Source organism: Sinocyclocheilus grahami, unplaced genomic scaffold, assembly GCF_001515645.1.
Source record: "Sinocyclocheilus grahami isolate Dianchi unplaced genomic scaffold, SAMN03320097.WGS_v1.1 scaffold1605.1, whole genome shotgun sequence".
Taxonomy (NCBI): Eukaryota; Metazoa; Chordata; class Actinopteri; order Cypriniformes; family Cyprinidae; genus Sinocyclocheilus; species Sinocyclocheilus grahami.
In genome coordinates, this window is record NW_015506784.1 from 119,446 (window position 1) to 136,613 (window position 17,168).

At 36.7% G+C, this 17,168-nt stretch overlaps 1 protein-coding gene across 2 annotated transcripts in view; it reads left to right on the top strand.

Annotated features, from left to right (window-relative positions):
• epha7 (eph receptor A7) overlaps positions 1 to 12,569 on the top strand; it is a 93,941-nt gene extending 81,372 nt beyond the window's left edge. For both annotated transcript variants that reach the window (XM_016257829.1, XM_016257830.1), the window contains exons 10-17: positions 508 to 633; positions 1,086 to 1,271; positions 3,149 to 3,210; positions 3,412 to 3,621; positions 3,841 to 3,990; positions 7,594 to 7,787; positions 9,122 to 9,277; positions 9,553 to 12,569. In XM_016257829.1, the coding sequence (XP_016113315.1) occupies positions 508 to 633; positions 1,086 to 1,271; positions 3,149 to 3,210; positions 3,412 to 3,621; positions 3,841 to 3,990; positions 7,594 to 7,787; positions 9,122 to 9,277; positions 9,553 to 9,667 (1,199 nt within the window). In that variant the 3' untranslated portion in view covers positions 9,668 to 12,569. The remainder of the gene's footprint in view (positions 1 to 507; positions 634 to 1,085; positions 1,272 to 3,148; positions 3,211 to 3,411; positions 3,622 to 3,840; positions 3,991 to 7,593; positions 7,788 to 9,121; positions 9,278 to 9,552) is intronic.
• Positions 12,570 to 17,168: the final 4,599 nt, after the last annotated feature.

A 17,168-nucleotide genomic window follows, 5' to 3' on the forward strand; every position in this document is an offset into this window, starting at 1 on the left:
TATATATATATATAATTTTTACTATGAATAATACAAAAAAAATCAAACTTAACATCGATAAGTGTTAATGGTATTAATGTTAAGGAGACAAAAAAAAAGAAGAATCAGAATAGTTTTGTGTTTGTGTTTGTAATTGGTCATTTTCAGTGAAATGTTCTTTCTCGGCATTCAAACTAATAGTTCAGTCTTCTGAAACCCATTATCCAATGAGTGACAGCTACGAATGCTGCTGCCATGCTGTACAGCTAATACCCTTTCGACTCCATTGTGAGAAGGTTAACAAGAAAATGTAATAGTGCTTTCATGAAATATGTGGGAAAAATAAAAGCATAGGTTTTATTATTTGATGAAAGAGACCTTTTGACATGCTATCTTCCATCACAGTGTGCTGTTTAGCCCACAGTCCTGTGTCTCTACCCTCCAGTAATCGCATACGTCCATCACGGGCTCTGTGTGTGTACGGCATGCATATTTAATCGTAACAGTAATCCTCTTACCCTTCTACAGTTAAATTTCCAGGCACCAAAACCTACATTGACCCTGAAACCTACGAGGACCCGAACAGGGCTGTCCATCAGTTCGCAAAGGAGCTGGATGCCTCTTGCATTAAGATTGAGAGGGTTATCGGTGCAGGTGAGCTCTTCCCTTGTCTTCTCTGCTACCTCGCTTTAGTCACACACCTCTCTCATTTATCACAATGACAACCAAATATTTGCACTCTCGATAGCGGCCTGAGCATCTCTCTAGCCCCTTGTTATTGATAGCGCTGCTGTAGGATTGGTTTATAATTAATATGTCTTCTCTTAAGGCCAGGATGCACATAAATGCATCGCCATTGATGAATTGCTGCCGCATCGCTTTTAGTTACAAACCGTATAAGTGTGTTAGCTTGTCCTCTATATAGCATATCCAATTATCTGCTCTCTTGGTTGCACTCCCCTGTGTACTGATGTATAGCATCATATAATGCTGAATCCTGCTGCTGGTGTGACTCGTATGTATTAAGCAGCACAGGTACAGGCAACGGTGTCAAACGTGGCCCGGATCTCTGGAACTCAGCTTGCGGGTGGTTGTGTGTTTCACAGGAGAGTTTGGAGAGGTGTGCAGCGGACGACTGAAGCTGCCGGGAAAGAGGGATGTGTCGGTTGCCATAAAAACGCTGAAAGTAGGCTACACTGAAAAACAAAGGCGGGACTTCCTGTGTGAGGCCAGCATAATGGGCCAGTTTGATCACCCCAATGTGGTCCATCTGGAGGGTGTCGTCACCAGAGGTGGGCAGCTTTGAATGCTAGAACTAATTTAACCAACAAGACTTCCTTGTTTTGAAAAAAAGTGTACTTAATTGTACTGAATGTGCACTTTTAGTGTACTTCAAATTTTAAAAGTATATTTGGTTACACTTTATTTTAAGGTGTCCTTGTTACAGTGTAATTATACATTGAAGTACTGAGTAATATTAATTACCTACATGTACTTAACGTCTTTGCACACTGAGTCCGAAATTCTCATCCGAAATTTTTGCACGTTAAAAAATAAATACGATCTCATGTTGTGTCAGTCACGTTTACACACGGCCTTCAAAACTTTCGTCCAACATAAAAAAATTCAGACTAGGTTAAATCGTATGTGTTTTCGCATCCGTAGCAAACATTTTGTCAGACTCGGTGTACAAGGACCTTTACTACATGGTTAGAGTTAGGATTAGGATTTGGCTTAGGGTTACTTGCAAGTAATTATGCATAATTTATTGTTGTTATAAAAGTAAGTACATGTAACGTGTAACAAGGACATCTTAAAATAAAGTGTTACCATATATATTTTTTTAAACTGTAATTGCAGATAATATAATATCAATGAAATAAAAAGCCACTTAAGTGTATTTAAGTGTACTTAAGTTTACTTTCATAACTGTTTTTTGACGAGTACAGTAATTTTGTAATATCAAATTGAAAGTTTTACTGTAAAGCACAACAAAAATAAAATAAAACAATCATTTAAAATGTACTTTAAAGGGATAATTCATCCAAAAATTTTTTAATTCTGTTATTAATTACTCACTGTCATGTCGTTGCAAACCCTTAAGACTTTTGTGCATCTTCAGAAAACAAATTAAGATATTTTTGATAAAATCCGAGAGCTTTCTGACAGCTTTCATATACAGCAACGGAACTGACACGTTCAAGGCCCAGAAAGTACTTTTTTTTTTTAATCTGTTGACAAATATACTAAAACACATGTACAGTTCTTGATTATAATTTGCACTGTTGTGTTATTTGATATTGTATTTAAAGTAAATATACTAAACTGCAGCTTAATAACAAATGATTAATCACAAATATATTTAAATGCATTACATACAAGTTTTAATAGCAGTTACATTAAGTATATTTTAGTTAACCATAAATGCTTGTCAGTACATTTTAACCATATTTTAAAGACAACAGAAATAACTATGAAATTACATATAAAGATGCACTTAAATCCAAAATAGCACTGTAGTGTTTATTAGGTCAAAAAAAGCACTGTACTGTTTAACCAGTTGCATTTAATATGAATTTAAAGTATATTTAATTACATTTGAAGTGATTCATTGTCAGCAATTCTGTATATGCTAAAGTGTATTCCTTTGTCACAAAGGTCGTCAAGAAATGAAGGGCTGGTTGCAAAATTGAATATCTAAATACACATCAAAAATGACCAAGCCGACTGTAGTCCGATGAATGACATTATCTAAATCTGTTAGTCTGACTTTGCAAAAACCAGACTGGTGCGATTCCAGTCCGACTAAAGTGTTTACATGACATTTAAACAAGACAAATCATCGTTTTAGTCCGACTGAAATTGAACTTTTAAAGTGTACAATTAATCTTCTAAATTCAGGAGAGTTATGACTTACCGTAAGTTCAGTTGTGAAGTCATATTGTTATGATTTGATCTTGTAATTTGGATAATATTATTTGTGGCTGAGGGTCATTTATTATTATTTTTGGAGAGGTACACTCCAAAAGAGTTTATGAAAAGCCCAGCCGACAGACTAAAGTGAATCTAGTGTTGTAGAATTGTCTGCGAATTGTTTCTCATTACTGCTTTTGTACAGTGTGTGTTGGCCGCACTTCACTTTAATGGAGTCTGTTCTTTGCTCTTTCAGGAAAACCAGTCATGATAGTAATTGAATACATGGAAAATGGCTCATTAGATGCATTCCTCAGGGTACGTATAAACCACCCTAGACAATCTGGTCAGTGAATACAATATCTTTTCTGTTCTGTTCATTACACCCACTGTGATTTACCATTTCATTGCTCATTCTTGGGCCGTGTTACTGTCAGCCCCCCCACGTGGTGGATAGAGCGTGTGTCTGTTGTGCGCTGTTGATGGATAGACAACGTTCCTCTGTTTGTGCTTGCACAGAAACATGATGGGCAGTTCACTGTGATTCAGCTAGTGGGAATGCTGCGCGGCATCGCGGCCGGCATGAGATACCTCTCAGACATGGGCTACGTCCATCGCGATCTGGCGGCGCGAAACATCCTTGTCAACAGCAATCTCGTATGTAAAGTGTCCGACTTCGGCCTGTCCAGAGTGATTGACGATGATCCCGAAGCTGTCTACACAACAACGGTGAGTCAATTAAGCTGCTGTCTCATCCTACCTGCCTTGGAAGCCCATGCCGCTCTCAGAATAAACAAATCAATCCGTGCATCAGATAGGAGTACAAATATAGATACTGTCTGTGCTGCATCGTGATGCTAGAATGGTACTGAACATCAATACAGTGCGTTTTAACTCTTCTCTGATTGATGCAGAGTGTACTGATTGTGAATTTTACTCACTAAACAGGGTGGAAAGATCCCAGTTCGGTGGACAGCAATGGAAGCCATCCAGTACCGTAAATTCACATCAGCTAGTGATGTATGGAGCTACGGGATTGTCATGTGGGAGGTCATGTCCTACGGAGAACGACCTTACTGGGACATGTCCAATCAGGATGTAAGTTCATGTTTTTGTACAGATGAATGTTTTGCAAATTCAAATCAAATAGTTTCTGAACATAACATAACATAACATAATATAATATAATAAAAATCCATAGAAAATTATTTTTAAAATTATATATAATATAATTATACAATGATTACAAATTGTATTATAGTATAAAATAATAAAATTAAAATGCATATATATATATATATATATATATATTAGTGCTGTCAAACGATTAATCCCCCCAAAAAAAAAAATTTTTAAAATATTTACATGTATATTAGTGCTGCCCACGATTAATCGCATCCAAAATAAAAGTTTTTTTTACATAATATATAAGTGTGTACTGTTTATTTTTTATGTATATATAAATATACACACATGCATGTATATATTTAAGAAAAATATGTAATATATATATTTAGTTAACTGTAATATATATATATATATATATAGTAAAAATATATTTATATATGATATAAATTATATGAATATAAATATATACATGTAAATATTTTCAAAATATACGCTGTATGTGTGTGTACTTATATATACATAATAAATATACACAATACACACACACATTATGTAAACAAAAACTTTTATTTTGGATGCGATTAATCGTTTGACAGCACTAATATATATATATTAGTGCTGTCAAACGATTATTATGCCTATATCAGTTCAAGTTTTAACTGTTTCCCCGCCAGCATTTTTTAAAAAGTTGCCAGCTTTAGTTGCCAGCAATTTTGATGATTTTCACTCAAATTTGATGGCCTCCAGTATATTTTGCTGTATGAATATTTGAATATGCAATACATCAAAATAAAAATCAGAGCCTCTACTTTTAAACAAAAAAAAATCAGTTTTATTCTAGCTTAAAGCATTCTTTTTTTTTATCAATACTTGAATATAGGTAGGTTTCATAAAAATGCATAATTTTGAGCAAAAAGGTGAGAAAATCAAATTTTTATCAAAAACGACATCTGGATAATATTCAGTACGATTATTAAAGCATAAATCCAGTAAATCGCTTCCATCAACACCTCCAAAGCTTGCATAGACATATGCCACTTCCTGGATCAACATTTTACTCCGTAACATTATGCAGTTTTCATTTATATGCTGTCTATTGCTTGATTATTATTGATGATTGCATTATTTTTCGTATGCATCTGTTTACATAAGAGATCGCTCGTTTCTCCGTCCTGTTCACGTGTGTTTTTGTTCGGGAGGTTTTGTACTCGTTCAGAAGATGCGTAATAGCTCCCCCGAGTGTATAACAGAGAAAACATGAAAAGCTGTAAAAACTCGTCTTTGTTGAAAAAAAGCGTTTTCTTGTAAAAGACGAGATAACTCGTCAATGGCGGGGGAAAGAGTTAAATTCCTTCTACATTAATTCACATTTTTTAATGCAGCCATTATACATATTTGATCACTTTCAAACATTTCTCATGCGGTTTAAATTAAAAAGTCAGAAACTACAATTCTTTCAACTTCATCAAGGCACTTTTAGAAGAAAATAATTCTCTTGTTCGTTCAGCTTGCTTTATAGTCTTGTAAAACCACAGCTTGCACCAAAAGTCTTATTTTTACTCTTGTGAACATAATCTGCATGTATTCAAATATTAGGACAGTTAAGCACATCTGACACTTTGAATTTTCTAGCTGGATATCAGCACAGGTGTCAGGAGTGACCTTGTTTTAATGATACATTTTGAGCATAAAAAGGTTTAATGGATCTGCGGAAACAAATGGAGTGTTTTGCTTGTAGAATTCGTTTTTGTATTCTGCTACACTTTCAACCTTTATAATGAGAAATGATAATGCGAGCCAAATTCGTCATTAGCAGAGTTCAATCAATTCAAAGATATCTGCTTAGCCATGCAAAACCTTCTGAACAATCTGCGGGCCGAGCTTTTGTCTCAACGAAATTGGGACAGCAAAGTGCCGTTCATCATTCTGATCACATGCGTGCAGGGTTTTCAAGCTGAAGCGGATTGAAATTCAGATATGGTCACGGCTAACGATATGTATGAGGGGAAGTGTTGTTAATCTGCCGCTGTATGTAGGCACTTGTCTTGTGTACGCAGATTCTTTGTCAAAATTGCACAAGCTTAAACATCCTCAGAGAAGGTAAACAGCCCTTATCACTGAGACTAATGATGACTTGTAATTCTCTGCTCAGTAGCAAACGTTAGCCCTCAGTGGTAGCGACTAGCTAGTATCAGTCTTTAATGTTATTATTTTTTGCATTCGAACATTTGCCTCAGTGGAGTCTCAACGTCAGATGTTTTTATACCCTTTTGAGGGGGAGGCAAGCAACTCCTCGAGGGCTGCTAAAAAAGAAGGAAATATTTACATTTCTTCAACTCTTTCTGTTTTGACACTTTTCTTTCCGTAGCTCAAGCCTTGTTTGGAGAGACACGACAAGAATAGCAGATGAGGATTTGGGGAAAATAAACAGTCTGCTTCTACTATTCCTCGGGAGTAGACGAGGGGAAAAATCATAGATCTGGACAAGCCTTTTTCTCTGTTTAGTTTAGTCAGCTCAGATTCAAGTAATTCTATCATTTTAGCTGCTAGTTGAGAGTCCACATTTCTGAAAGTCTCTTTTGCTCATCACAGCTGCATTTATTTGATTAAAAATGGTCAAAACACTAATATTGTGAAATATTACATATTACTAAATGTAATTTTCAGCAGTCATTACTCCAGTCTTCAGTGTCAAGTGATCCTTCAGAAATCATTCTAATATGCTGATTTGTTGCTCAAGAATTTAATTTTTTTTTTTTTTACAATTTTTATTATCAATATTGAAACGATTGTGCTGCCTAATATTTTGCGGAAACCATGATACATTTTTTTCCCCCAGGATTATTTGAGTATAAAGTTCAAAAGAACAGCATTTACCGTCACTTTTGATCAATTTAATGCATCCTTCCTAAAAGTATTAATTTCTTAAAAAAATAAAAAATCCTACCGACACCAAACTTTTAAACAGTACTGTATATTTAGTATAAACCCATAACTCTTATGCCCAGTATGCTGAGTAGAGGAACAGGTGTTTTTATTGTTTTATGGTCCCTTTACATTCATAAAACCTGACATGTGGAGCCAGTCAACTGCACAGACACCCAAGTGCCAATGCGTTCATCTTTGGTTTCAACTGTAACCCTGTTAGCTAGTTAATTAGATAGACTCGTGATAGTATGACAGTCACCAGCAGCTGTTGAACAGACGGCTTTTAGTGCGCTTGCCTCATTCACATCCAGGTTTAGTGGTGCCCTTTTCTTGCGCTCACGCGCCCTCCAATAACCAGTGCAAGAATAATCACATCTGGTTAGCCTACTTTTCCGTGTGTTGTAGTTTGTAATGCTGGAGGTAAACCACAACAGATTTATCCAGCAAAGCTGCTGTTTACAGAGGCCTGATTAAAGGATGAGTAAATGGAGAGCTGGAGGTGCAGGCAGGCTTTGTGTACATTTTGTTCTGGATGCTAATGGCTAAGCTACTCTGTTTTTCCTTGTCTTCTTGTATCTCTGTCTCTGAACCTGTTGGTTTTCTTTCACACCTTTTCTAATTTTCCATCTCTCACTGATCTTGCAGGTCATAAAGGCTATAGAGGAGGGATATCGTCTTCCCGCCCCCATGGACTGCCCTCCTGGCCTCCATCAGCTCATGTTGGACTGCTGGCAGAAAGACCGAGCAGACCGGCCCAAATTCGACCAGATTGTCGGCATCCTGGACAAAATGATCCGCAATCCTAACACCTTAAAAACGCCAATGGGAACGTGTACACGGTGAGGACACCCATTCAGTATTTTTTTTTTACTGCCTGCCGTTATCCATCTCTGCTCAAGGAAAATGATGTCGTTCACGGACCAGCTTTGCTTTTACGACAGATGGAAGTTGCTTGTTATGTTTTATACTCCTGCACCTCCCTGCAATGTCTTTGAGCCCTTTTATAGGTTTGCGAGTAAATTTGCGAACAATTCCATCTGTCCGGCATTTGATTTATCCGCTAGGGTTTACTGATGAAAGATAAATCCCGGGGAATCAATAAAGCGAAACAGCCTCCATGCCTTCATGTTCGATAACAAGGACTTTAAATCAATTGTCATAATGAGTGTTTGAGACTTTAAAGCCTTGTGGGAACTCCAGTCCCCAGTGTGGTATTAGACAGAGGAAGGAAGTGTGTTTACAATCACAAATGAAACCGTGTCTCACATTGAAGATATGACCTTTAAAACGTAGGGAAGTAGCCCTTGGTCCACCTAACCATCTTTACAAGTAATGCAAAGCAACAGTTCACTAAATCACTACAATGTGAATACAATAAACCATGTGTCCTTGTCTGTAATCCATGTGAGTTAGGGTTGGCACGATACCAGTGAGATTTCATTATTCTCAGTTCCAACACCGCTGCAAGAATATTATGCTATTGAACACCTCCTACTTATTTAAAATGCTTATTAAATTAACAAATTAAACTATAACAATGCCATGCAGCCTTCAAATATTTCTCAATTAAGTAAACATGCCAGTTTTTCAGCTTCAAGTTCTTCATGTAATTGATTGAGACAAAGAAACGAATTACAAGCAGTAAAACAAATAAAACCAAAGGATGCAGACCAAGTTTGTTTTTATTATTTAAAAGCAGTATCAGCTATTCTAAAAATTCAGAAATTAAAAAAGAAAATACCAAAGTAAACAAAACTATTTACATTAATAGCATTGGCTATACTGCATGATTCTAAAATATAATGCATTGGCCAAGCAGTAGACCAGGAAATTTAAATGAGTTGGGCAGTTTAGACCCCTTTTTTTTTTAACCAAACTGAGAATTATTTTCATGTTACGGAAGTTAGACAATGACAATGACAATGGTAATCTAAATGTACAAAATAAGGGGAAAGAGCATGTTTAGTAAAATATCTAATCTCTCTCTCTCTCTCTCTCTATATATATATATATATATACAGTACATATTTACTCACACACAAATAGATTCATACATAGATACTTTTGGCATAAAAAGTCAACTGGGGACATTATTATATGCCAGAAATATCATACTTAGAAATAATGGTACTGTGCCGTCATAACACTCATATTTGTCTCTTCTTTTCCTCAGACCCATAAGCCCACTGCTTGACCAGAACACTCCAGATTTCACCTCTTTCCGATTGGTCAGTGAGTGGTTGGAAGCCATCAAGATGGAGAGATACATAGACAACTTCACAGCTGCCGGCTACAGCTCGCTCGAATCTGTCGCTAGAATGACTATCGAGTAAGAGTGCCTTGCTATGATCTTTGCTGCACACAGACACGCTCTATAGAAACGCATGATCTTTCTAGGAGTAATTTCAGCCCTCAGCTCTCATTCACAATGCCATCCTGACATTGCGCTGTATTTTAATCAGATCTCTTTGACTCATACTCAGACTCATTGTGTTATAGTTAATGTGGCCTTTTCTCAGTTTCCTTTTGCTTCGGTAATGAAATACCTCCTGTGCGCTTCATGCTCCATTGCTGTGATTTATGAACGTTATGTTTCTGCTTTAGGGATGTAATGAGTTTGGGAATCTCCTTGGTGGGCCATCAGAAGAAGATCATGAGCAGTATACAGACTATGAGAGCCCAGATGCTGCGTCTTCACGGGACGGGCGTTCAAGTGTGATGGGCGTCCGCAGCCCTTCCCGATCAGATGAACCAGAACTCTCCAGGACAGCACCGCAAAGTGTGTGGCAGCAAAAAAAAATATGAAAAAACAAATCAACAACAAAGAAAAAACGTTCTGCACCCTTGCAGTGAGATTAACCTTCCAGAACTGGCAGAACAGAATCATTCCTTTGTTATTGGCGAAGGATTTTGGCGAAGGTGCTGGAAACCAAGAGACGGAGAGAAAACGCAAACAGGCAAGAGAGAGAATCCTAAACGGACAGTGACCTCTGGATGCTCTAAAGAACTCATCGCGTCATTGAGATGGAGCATTCGAGAGGATTTTTATGCTTTGTACGGACTGTCTTTATCGTCACAAAAGGTTGATTTGCTCATAGTTGCTATAGAGTTCACTGATTTCTTTTTTTTTTAATCAAGGGTGAATATAAAAATAAGCAAATCCAGTTCATAAGGAGTGAATTTGCAGCGATTTCTTTTGCTTTGGTTTGTAATATCCACATTAAGACAATGTGGGACGTTACTCTTCTACTCGATCGATTTGTGTTGGCTTGTTTTCTCGGATTGTGTTACAGAACTGACAACAGGGTAAAATGTCTCATCTGGAGAGAAAAAGACGGAACCAGAGGCTGAAAGTCGACAGAGGAGGTTTGTCTTCTCCAGCCAGCACTATTTACATGAAGCTCTCTTCAGACTGAAGCATTGGCAGAGAGTCGGGCCGAGCCGTTCTTTTATATCAAGCAGAAATATCCCACAGCTTGGTTACGTGAAGCTCCTGAGAGTGGCTGGTTGTGTTTAAGAACAGCCCGAGCAGACGGTTAGGTATATTTTATGATCCTACATGACAATTCAGATGTGAATTAGTACAAAAAGAATTGCTAACCACTTCAGGTGGAGTTTTTTAAATGTAAAAACAACTATTACAGTGGCAATATTCTTTATAAGTTTATATTTACCCTACCACATGAATGGATTTATCAGTGCTGTTGTTGAATGTGTCCTTTTTAATATTGATATTATTTACCATGAATACATGTTTCCATAAAGATACACAAAAATGAAAAAAAAAAAAAAAAAAAAAAGTTAGGCTATTTTAATTTCATTGTTTCAGCAACAGTATAATTTTGGTTTAGAATCAGTTGGTTTCCTAGCAGGTGACTGACTTTAAAATCATATAATGTTGTGGTGTAAAGGAGTAATACTGCCTTAAAACAAGTCAACTATTGCTCTTATTTTTAGGTACTTAGATACTTTGTATGATCACGGCTGAGTTGAGGAGAGACTGACCAATATGAGCAATAATTTGAGGTGCTGTATATACTTTTACTCACATACTGCTTGGAAATCAGCAGCAGTGCTGTGAAATTTGATCAAAGAGAGTTGGTGAATTTATATACGAGGATCTCTTTCGGTGTGTTTCTTCCACCCTTTTGTTGTGCTGAGCTCAAAGATGAGGTTTACGCTCAAGTTTTAGTGCCATAACAGCCTTCCACGCTCAACTGAATGTTTTGTTGACAATTAAATGTTACGCATTTTAGTGTTAAATACTTTGAGGAGTACTGTAGACCTTTTATTAGCTGGGCTGCCACAAAACTCTACCGTTTTAGTCAGCTTTGAGCTGAAGTAGTTTTGTTTTATTTACTACGAAACCTTAATGTGACACATTTTAAACACACACAACATGTTTTCCATTATTTTGGGGAGCCAATGCCATTTTAACCACAACAGCCGTGCCAACATGTGGCATTTTTCTTGATTAGAAAGAAAGCGAAGGCGGAGCCGTTGGAGCGCAGCATGACTGGTGGATTTAGCCAAACGGTTGGCGCTTCAAAAAAGCCATTGTGTACCACGCCATCTCCATTGTGAACCCAGCTGGTTTGTCTCATGCGGATCATATCGTAGCCTGGTTAGAGCCTCATCTCCGATCCGCTATCCTTCCATCTCGCTAACCTCAGCATTGAGCCCATGCCAGGCCTTTGAATTGAATGTGAGCGGAAAGGCTCTCGGTCAGCACAAACCTCTCGAGCTTCGGCAGTAGCTGCAGTCACTCAGATCAGCCTCCCTGCAAGCTCTGATCTCACACTCCGGCCTCCCAGGGGCCCCTCGCAGGCCCTTACCCTCTCCGCTCGGATCCGGGCCTTTGTAGAGACAGCAATTTGAGCCAATTTGAGATTAACGCCTGGATTCAATCAATCCCACATTGAGGCCACCGTACGGGTCAATGACAAATCTTTTCTGCTTTGTACCGTTTTTAACTTTTCTGGTTTGATGGTAGCAGAGTTTTCGGTCAAGACGGTTTGCGCTGTGGATTGATTGAGTTCACGGTGCAGCAGGGTATTAAAGACTTCTCGAAAGATGCTAGAGAGCCCACCTAGACAAAAAGTAAAGTGGAATATTCCAAAGAGTTCAGCACTGTTGATTGTGTCAGAGTAATCACAAACCAGAGGACAATTTGTATATGCTCTAGCTGTAAAACTTGTATATTTTATTTATAATTGTGGTTTCTTTACTTTGTTTTTCACTTAAGTACTCTGTAGTTAGCTCATTGAAAATGCACTATATTTTTCTATCTCACATGCAGCTGATTCTCGTCACCCTCACTCTTTCAGTTGTACATAATTTCTCATTTAGGACCAAAGAGAGCTAATAGGTTTCCATTTTAGAAGAGTATTTTTTTTTTTCTCTTTTAGGTTGGAAAAATGTACAGTACAAATTAATTGTCGATTTATTATTTATTTTTCTGTGACAAGAGTATGGAGAGTATTCATTGGTCAAAAAAAAGTATTTTCCCCAGTTGAGAAACTGTATGGTCATTTACCTAGACGATTTCTTGTTACATAGACCATTTTTTCTTTTGCTTTGTAACCTTTGTAATAGACTGTACATATATTTTTGGAAATATAATGCAATCTCTATAGTGGTGTCTGTGCCTTCGATTTCTTTCTCTCTATGATTAACAGGGTCATGCGCCATTCGGAACTGAATTTAAATCTATTCAATTTTACACATTATTATTAACACATTCAAATGAAAACATGTCATGAAATGACCCATAAATGTTGTTAATGCTTTTTTTTAATGCTATTTGAGCACGCATCTCAGGACACTGACTGTTTGCAAACTAGAGCTTCTAACGGATGCAATGACTTTACAACTTGGTGATTGGCTCTTTAATTTAGAAGGTGGGACTTATTCTGCCATATCATGCATTGCACATTCTCCCATTTCAAGTAACATGAGTGAACTTTCTTGATATATACAATCTTGGATTAAGGTAGAAAGCTGGATACCTGATTGCAATTTGAATTTAAAGGTGACGTAGTAGAATTTAAATTTCTATAAAAATGTAATAAAGATTTAAACTCTATATCTAATATGTGACCCTGGACCACAAAACCAGTCATACGGGTCAATTTTTTAAATTGCTTATTACTAAGTTTTGATACAGCATATTTACGGTAGGAAATTTACAAAATATCTTCATGGAACATGATCTTTACTTAATACCCGAATGATTTTTGGCATAAAAGAACAAATATTTTGCTACAAATATACCAGTGCTACACTCTAAAAAATGCTGGGTTGTTTCAACCCAATGTTGGGTCAAATATGGACTAACCCAACTGTTGGGTTAAAAAGCTCATTTAAAAATTTTACCAAAATGTAACCCAACAGTTGGGTTAGTCCATATTTGACCCAACATTGGGTTGAAACAACCCAGCATTTTTAGAGTGTACTTATGACTGGTTTTGTGGTCCATGGTCACATATATTTAAGATCATATTTCATAGACAGGCTGTATTTGCAATTCAGTAAATCCCTTCCTGACCAGCGTAGCCACTTCAATTCAAATTTACACATGAAAGTGAGACACTTCTTAAATTCTGAATTTTGCACATCACAAATTTTTGGTGATTTGAATGTGGTATTGTAACTCAAGTATTTTCCAACCAGCTTTTTGTGTGATTCGGCAAACACGGAACAATTCAATTCAAGTTTTCAATTCAAGTTTATTTGTATAGCGCTTTCCACGATACAAATCGTTGCAAAGCAGCTTTACAGAAAATTACGTTTCTACAATATATTTAGTAGTAGCTTGTCAGTGGTGACTAGACAGAAGACATTTCTAGACAGAAATGTACAGTAAAATTCAGTTAATGACGTAATCAAACAGACGATGTACAAAATTTGAACAAGAGCTAATGTGACCCTTGAGAATTGTTTGGTCCCCTGCTAAAGCACTTTGCCTTGAATATTAACATTATGTATTGACAAGACAGAGAGCGAGAGGAAGAGAGGGTGGGAGATTAGTTTGATGACCCAGCTCATGACAGGATCCTGGATAGTGTCATTAAAAAGACATTACCCAAAGCCTCCGACATGGGAAAATTAAGCCACGGCCCCTTTGGGAGTTAAACAAAGAGGCCCTAATGGATTTATGAAGATTATATCTCTGCAGATACTCCGATATTTATTTTATTAACTCGAGAGGAATCTTAACCTCGTCGTGTCTCAAAAGCTATATACAGAAGACTCTGGTCGAGCAGGGCCATTTCTCTGATGCCAGAACATCCAAATCCCTGCTAATCTCACTTCCGTCAACAATTACCAGGCTGTTGCGCTCTCTTGACGGAAACACAACAGTGCAACTCATACCATGACATTTACAGGTTAGTGCTCGCTCAGTTCAGATTGTAATTCCAAAGAACAAAATGAAAGGGATCAAGATCCTGTAAACGGCAAGCTTCTCGCAAGTAAGAAGAATTGAATGAAGGATTACGACCTGCTGGTTTAGACGACTAATGTACACATCGCTGTTTATTAGGCTATTCGAGGAACTCTGTGAAGGTCAATATCAAGTAAAATGTAAACGGCATGTAATGAAAAACTAGATTTGCTGAAACTCATTAGAATATTTTTTTGATAGCAAGTTGACTGAGAGCCAAATCAAGATGTTACACAGCTGTTGTTTTAAGCCAGATGTTGTTTGTGTGTTCGGTCCAATTTCACATTCTCCAAAGTGCACTACCGACTCAAGTTTCTTTGTCCTTTACACTAATAGACTCAGAGTTTCACCCAATAGCCTTAGTAGGATTAAATTGATCAAAAGTGACAGTTTCAAAAATAAATAATAATTAATAATAAAGAAGAAAATGATGGTAATGTTACAGAAGATTTCTCTATCATGTAAATGCTGATAAATAATAATAATATTAATGAAAAAAATTGAATAAAATAAAATTACCATTAAAATCCATTAATAACAGAAATTAATGGAATAGAATATATAAAAAAAGAATATTAACAAAAACTAAAATAGTATATTAATGATACTAAAATAAAACTGGTATAGCCGCAAATAGACTCAGTTTCATCTAGAGCTTCAAACAACAGCATTAGCAGGGTTAAATTGATCAAAAGTGACAATCTAAATAAATATATTCAAATTATGGCAATGTTACAGAAGATTTCTCTATCAAGTAAATGTTGTTATTTTGAACTTTCTATTCATCAAAGAACCCTGAGAAAATTTGAGAATTTTGTGTATCACAAAAAAATTAAGCAGCTCAACTGTTTTCAACATTGATAATAATAAGAACAGTTTCTTGAGCACCAAATCAGTATATAAGAATGATTTTTGGAGGATTGTATGACACTGAAGACTGGAGTAATGGCTGCTTTGCCGTCACAGAAATAAATTACATTTTAAAATACATTCAAATAGAAAACAGTTTATTTTTATTGTAATATTTCAAAATACAGTTGCAGTTCTACTGTATTTTTGACCCCAAAAAAATGGAGCCTCATTGAGGATAAGAGACTTCTTTCTTTCTTTAAAATGATTTAAAATGACAAAATCTAATGATAATTGTTTCATATAAAATTATATAAATATAACAATTTATAAATAACTAAATACATAAATTAACAAAAAAAATGAAAACAATACCTTTTAAAGCTCAAACTAAGACTGTTGTTTTAAGCCCTATTCACACGGTATTAGTATTACCTGGTGACCTCCAGTCATTTGTAATAATTGTGGAGCTTGTCTGTGACCTTAATCCCATGCGAATCGGCCATGTCTGTAATTTGTAAAGTAAAAATTCCCCCGCAAATGACCTACCATATTTCGCCGAACACCGAGCTGCTGTGATAATATTAGTCCCGTGCGAAACGGCATCTCTGTGATTCGGCCAGCATTTGGCGGGTTGTATATCATTTTTCGAGGTTTTTGTTTCCTGTGGGCCTTTTTATCCATCTTTCGCGAAGAATGGAGCTGCGTAGGAGTGTTTGATAGTATTTTGGGTGCTGTCATCATATCGCTACACCATACAATTTGCAGAAAGAGAAAGCTGAAAAGGTTTTGAGGTTAATGTGTTACAAATAAATCAAGCACAAAGCTTGAGATATAATTTTAACCTGGTGAAATGTAAATGACACAGCGCACGAAACTATATTAGTTTCTTTTTTTTAAATCCATCTAACCGGACCATAGAACGGGACTCTCAAAGCCTTGACATCCGGGTATCCGGGAGAAAAGTCAGTAAATTCGAGTAAAATCACAGGCATCGCTTATCCCATGCGAATGCACCACACGAAATTCAGATGTGGGGGGCTAATTTCAAAATCACACAAGGTCCCCAGATAATACTAATCCCGTGCGAATAAGGCTTTAGTCCCTGTACTCTTTTGCTCCTGCCATCATGATGATGGAAAAATCTGCCAGGTGTCATTCCCAATCTTCACTAATTGATGCACTTTAGCAGGGATTGAGCACTGATCCGTGCCATATTCCCTCACACACATCAAACATCTCACACAGATCTTCCACAGATTGTCAATTAAGAGCGTGGCCTGTGAGTGTCTGTCTAGCTATGCGATATCTGAGTGTCCTGGCATCTATATAGAGGTGAGAAAGTAAGGCGAAACATTAGACACTGCTTACTGTACTGGAGCGCAGACGTGGAGGTATGTGTGTGTTTGACATTAATGAACGAGGGAGCTGTCGTATAGCGTTCATTCTGACAGGTGTACAAGCGCTACACGACTTGAGCGCATTCAGATGTCAGCTTTCACTAATGAAAACAGCTCAGTGTGAAACCTGCTCAAAGTTTCCCAAGAGATTCAATCCAACCCGCTCTACAACACAACACTAAGACACTGAAAATTAGAATATGCTGTACTAAACACAGCTGATTAGCAGTCATTCACTTTCATTAAAGGAATATTCTGGGTTCAGTACAACTCAATCATTATGTATATATTGTGTATATAATCTTAAACAGTACTGAAATTATTTTTCCACTTGTCCCACCTTTCTCTCTCTCTCTGTCTCTTTATTTTTTACTTGAGTAAAAATCTGGGTTAGAGTGAGGCACTTGCAATGTAAGTGAATGGGGCCAACATTTTAAAAGTATAGTATAGTTAAAAAGTATATATATATATATATATATATATATATATATATATATATATATATATATAGAAAAAAATATATAAAA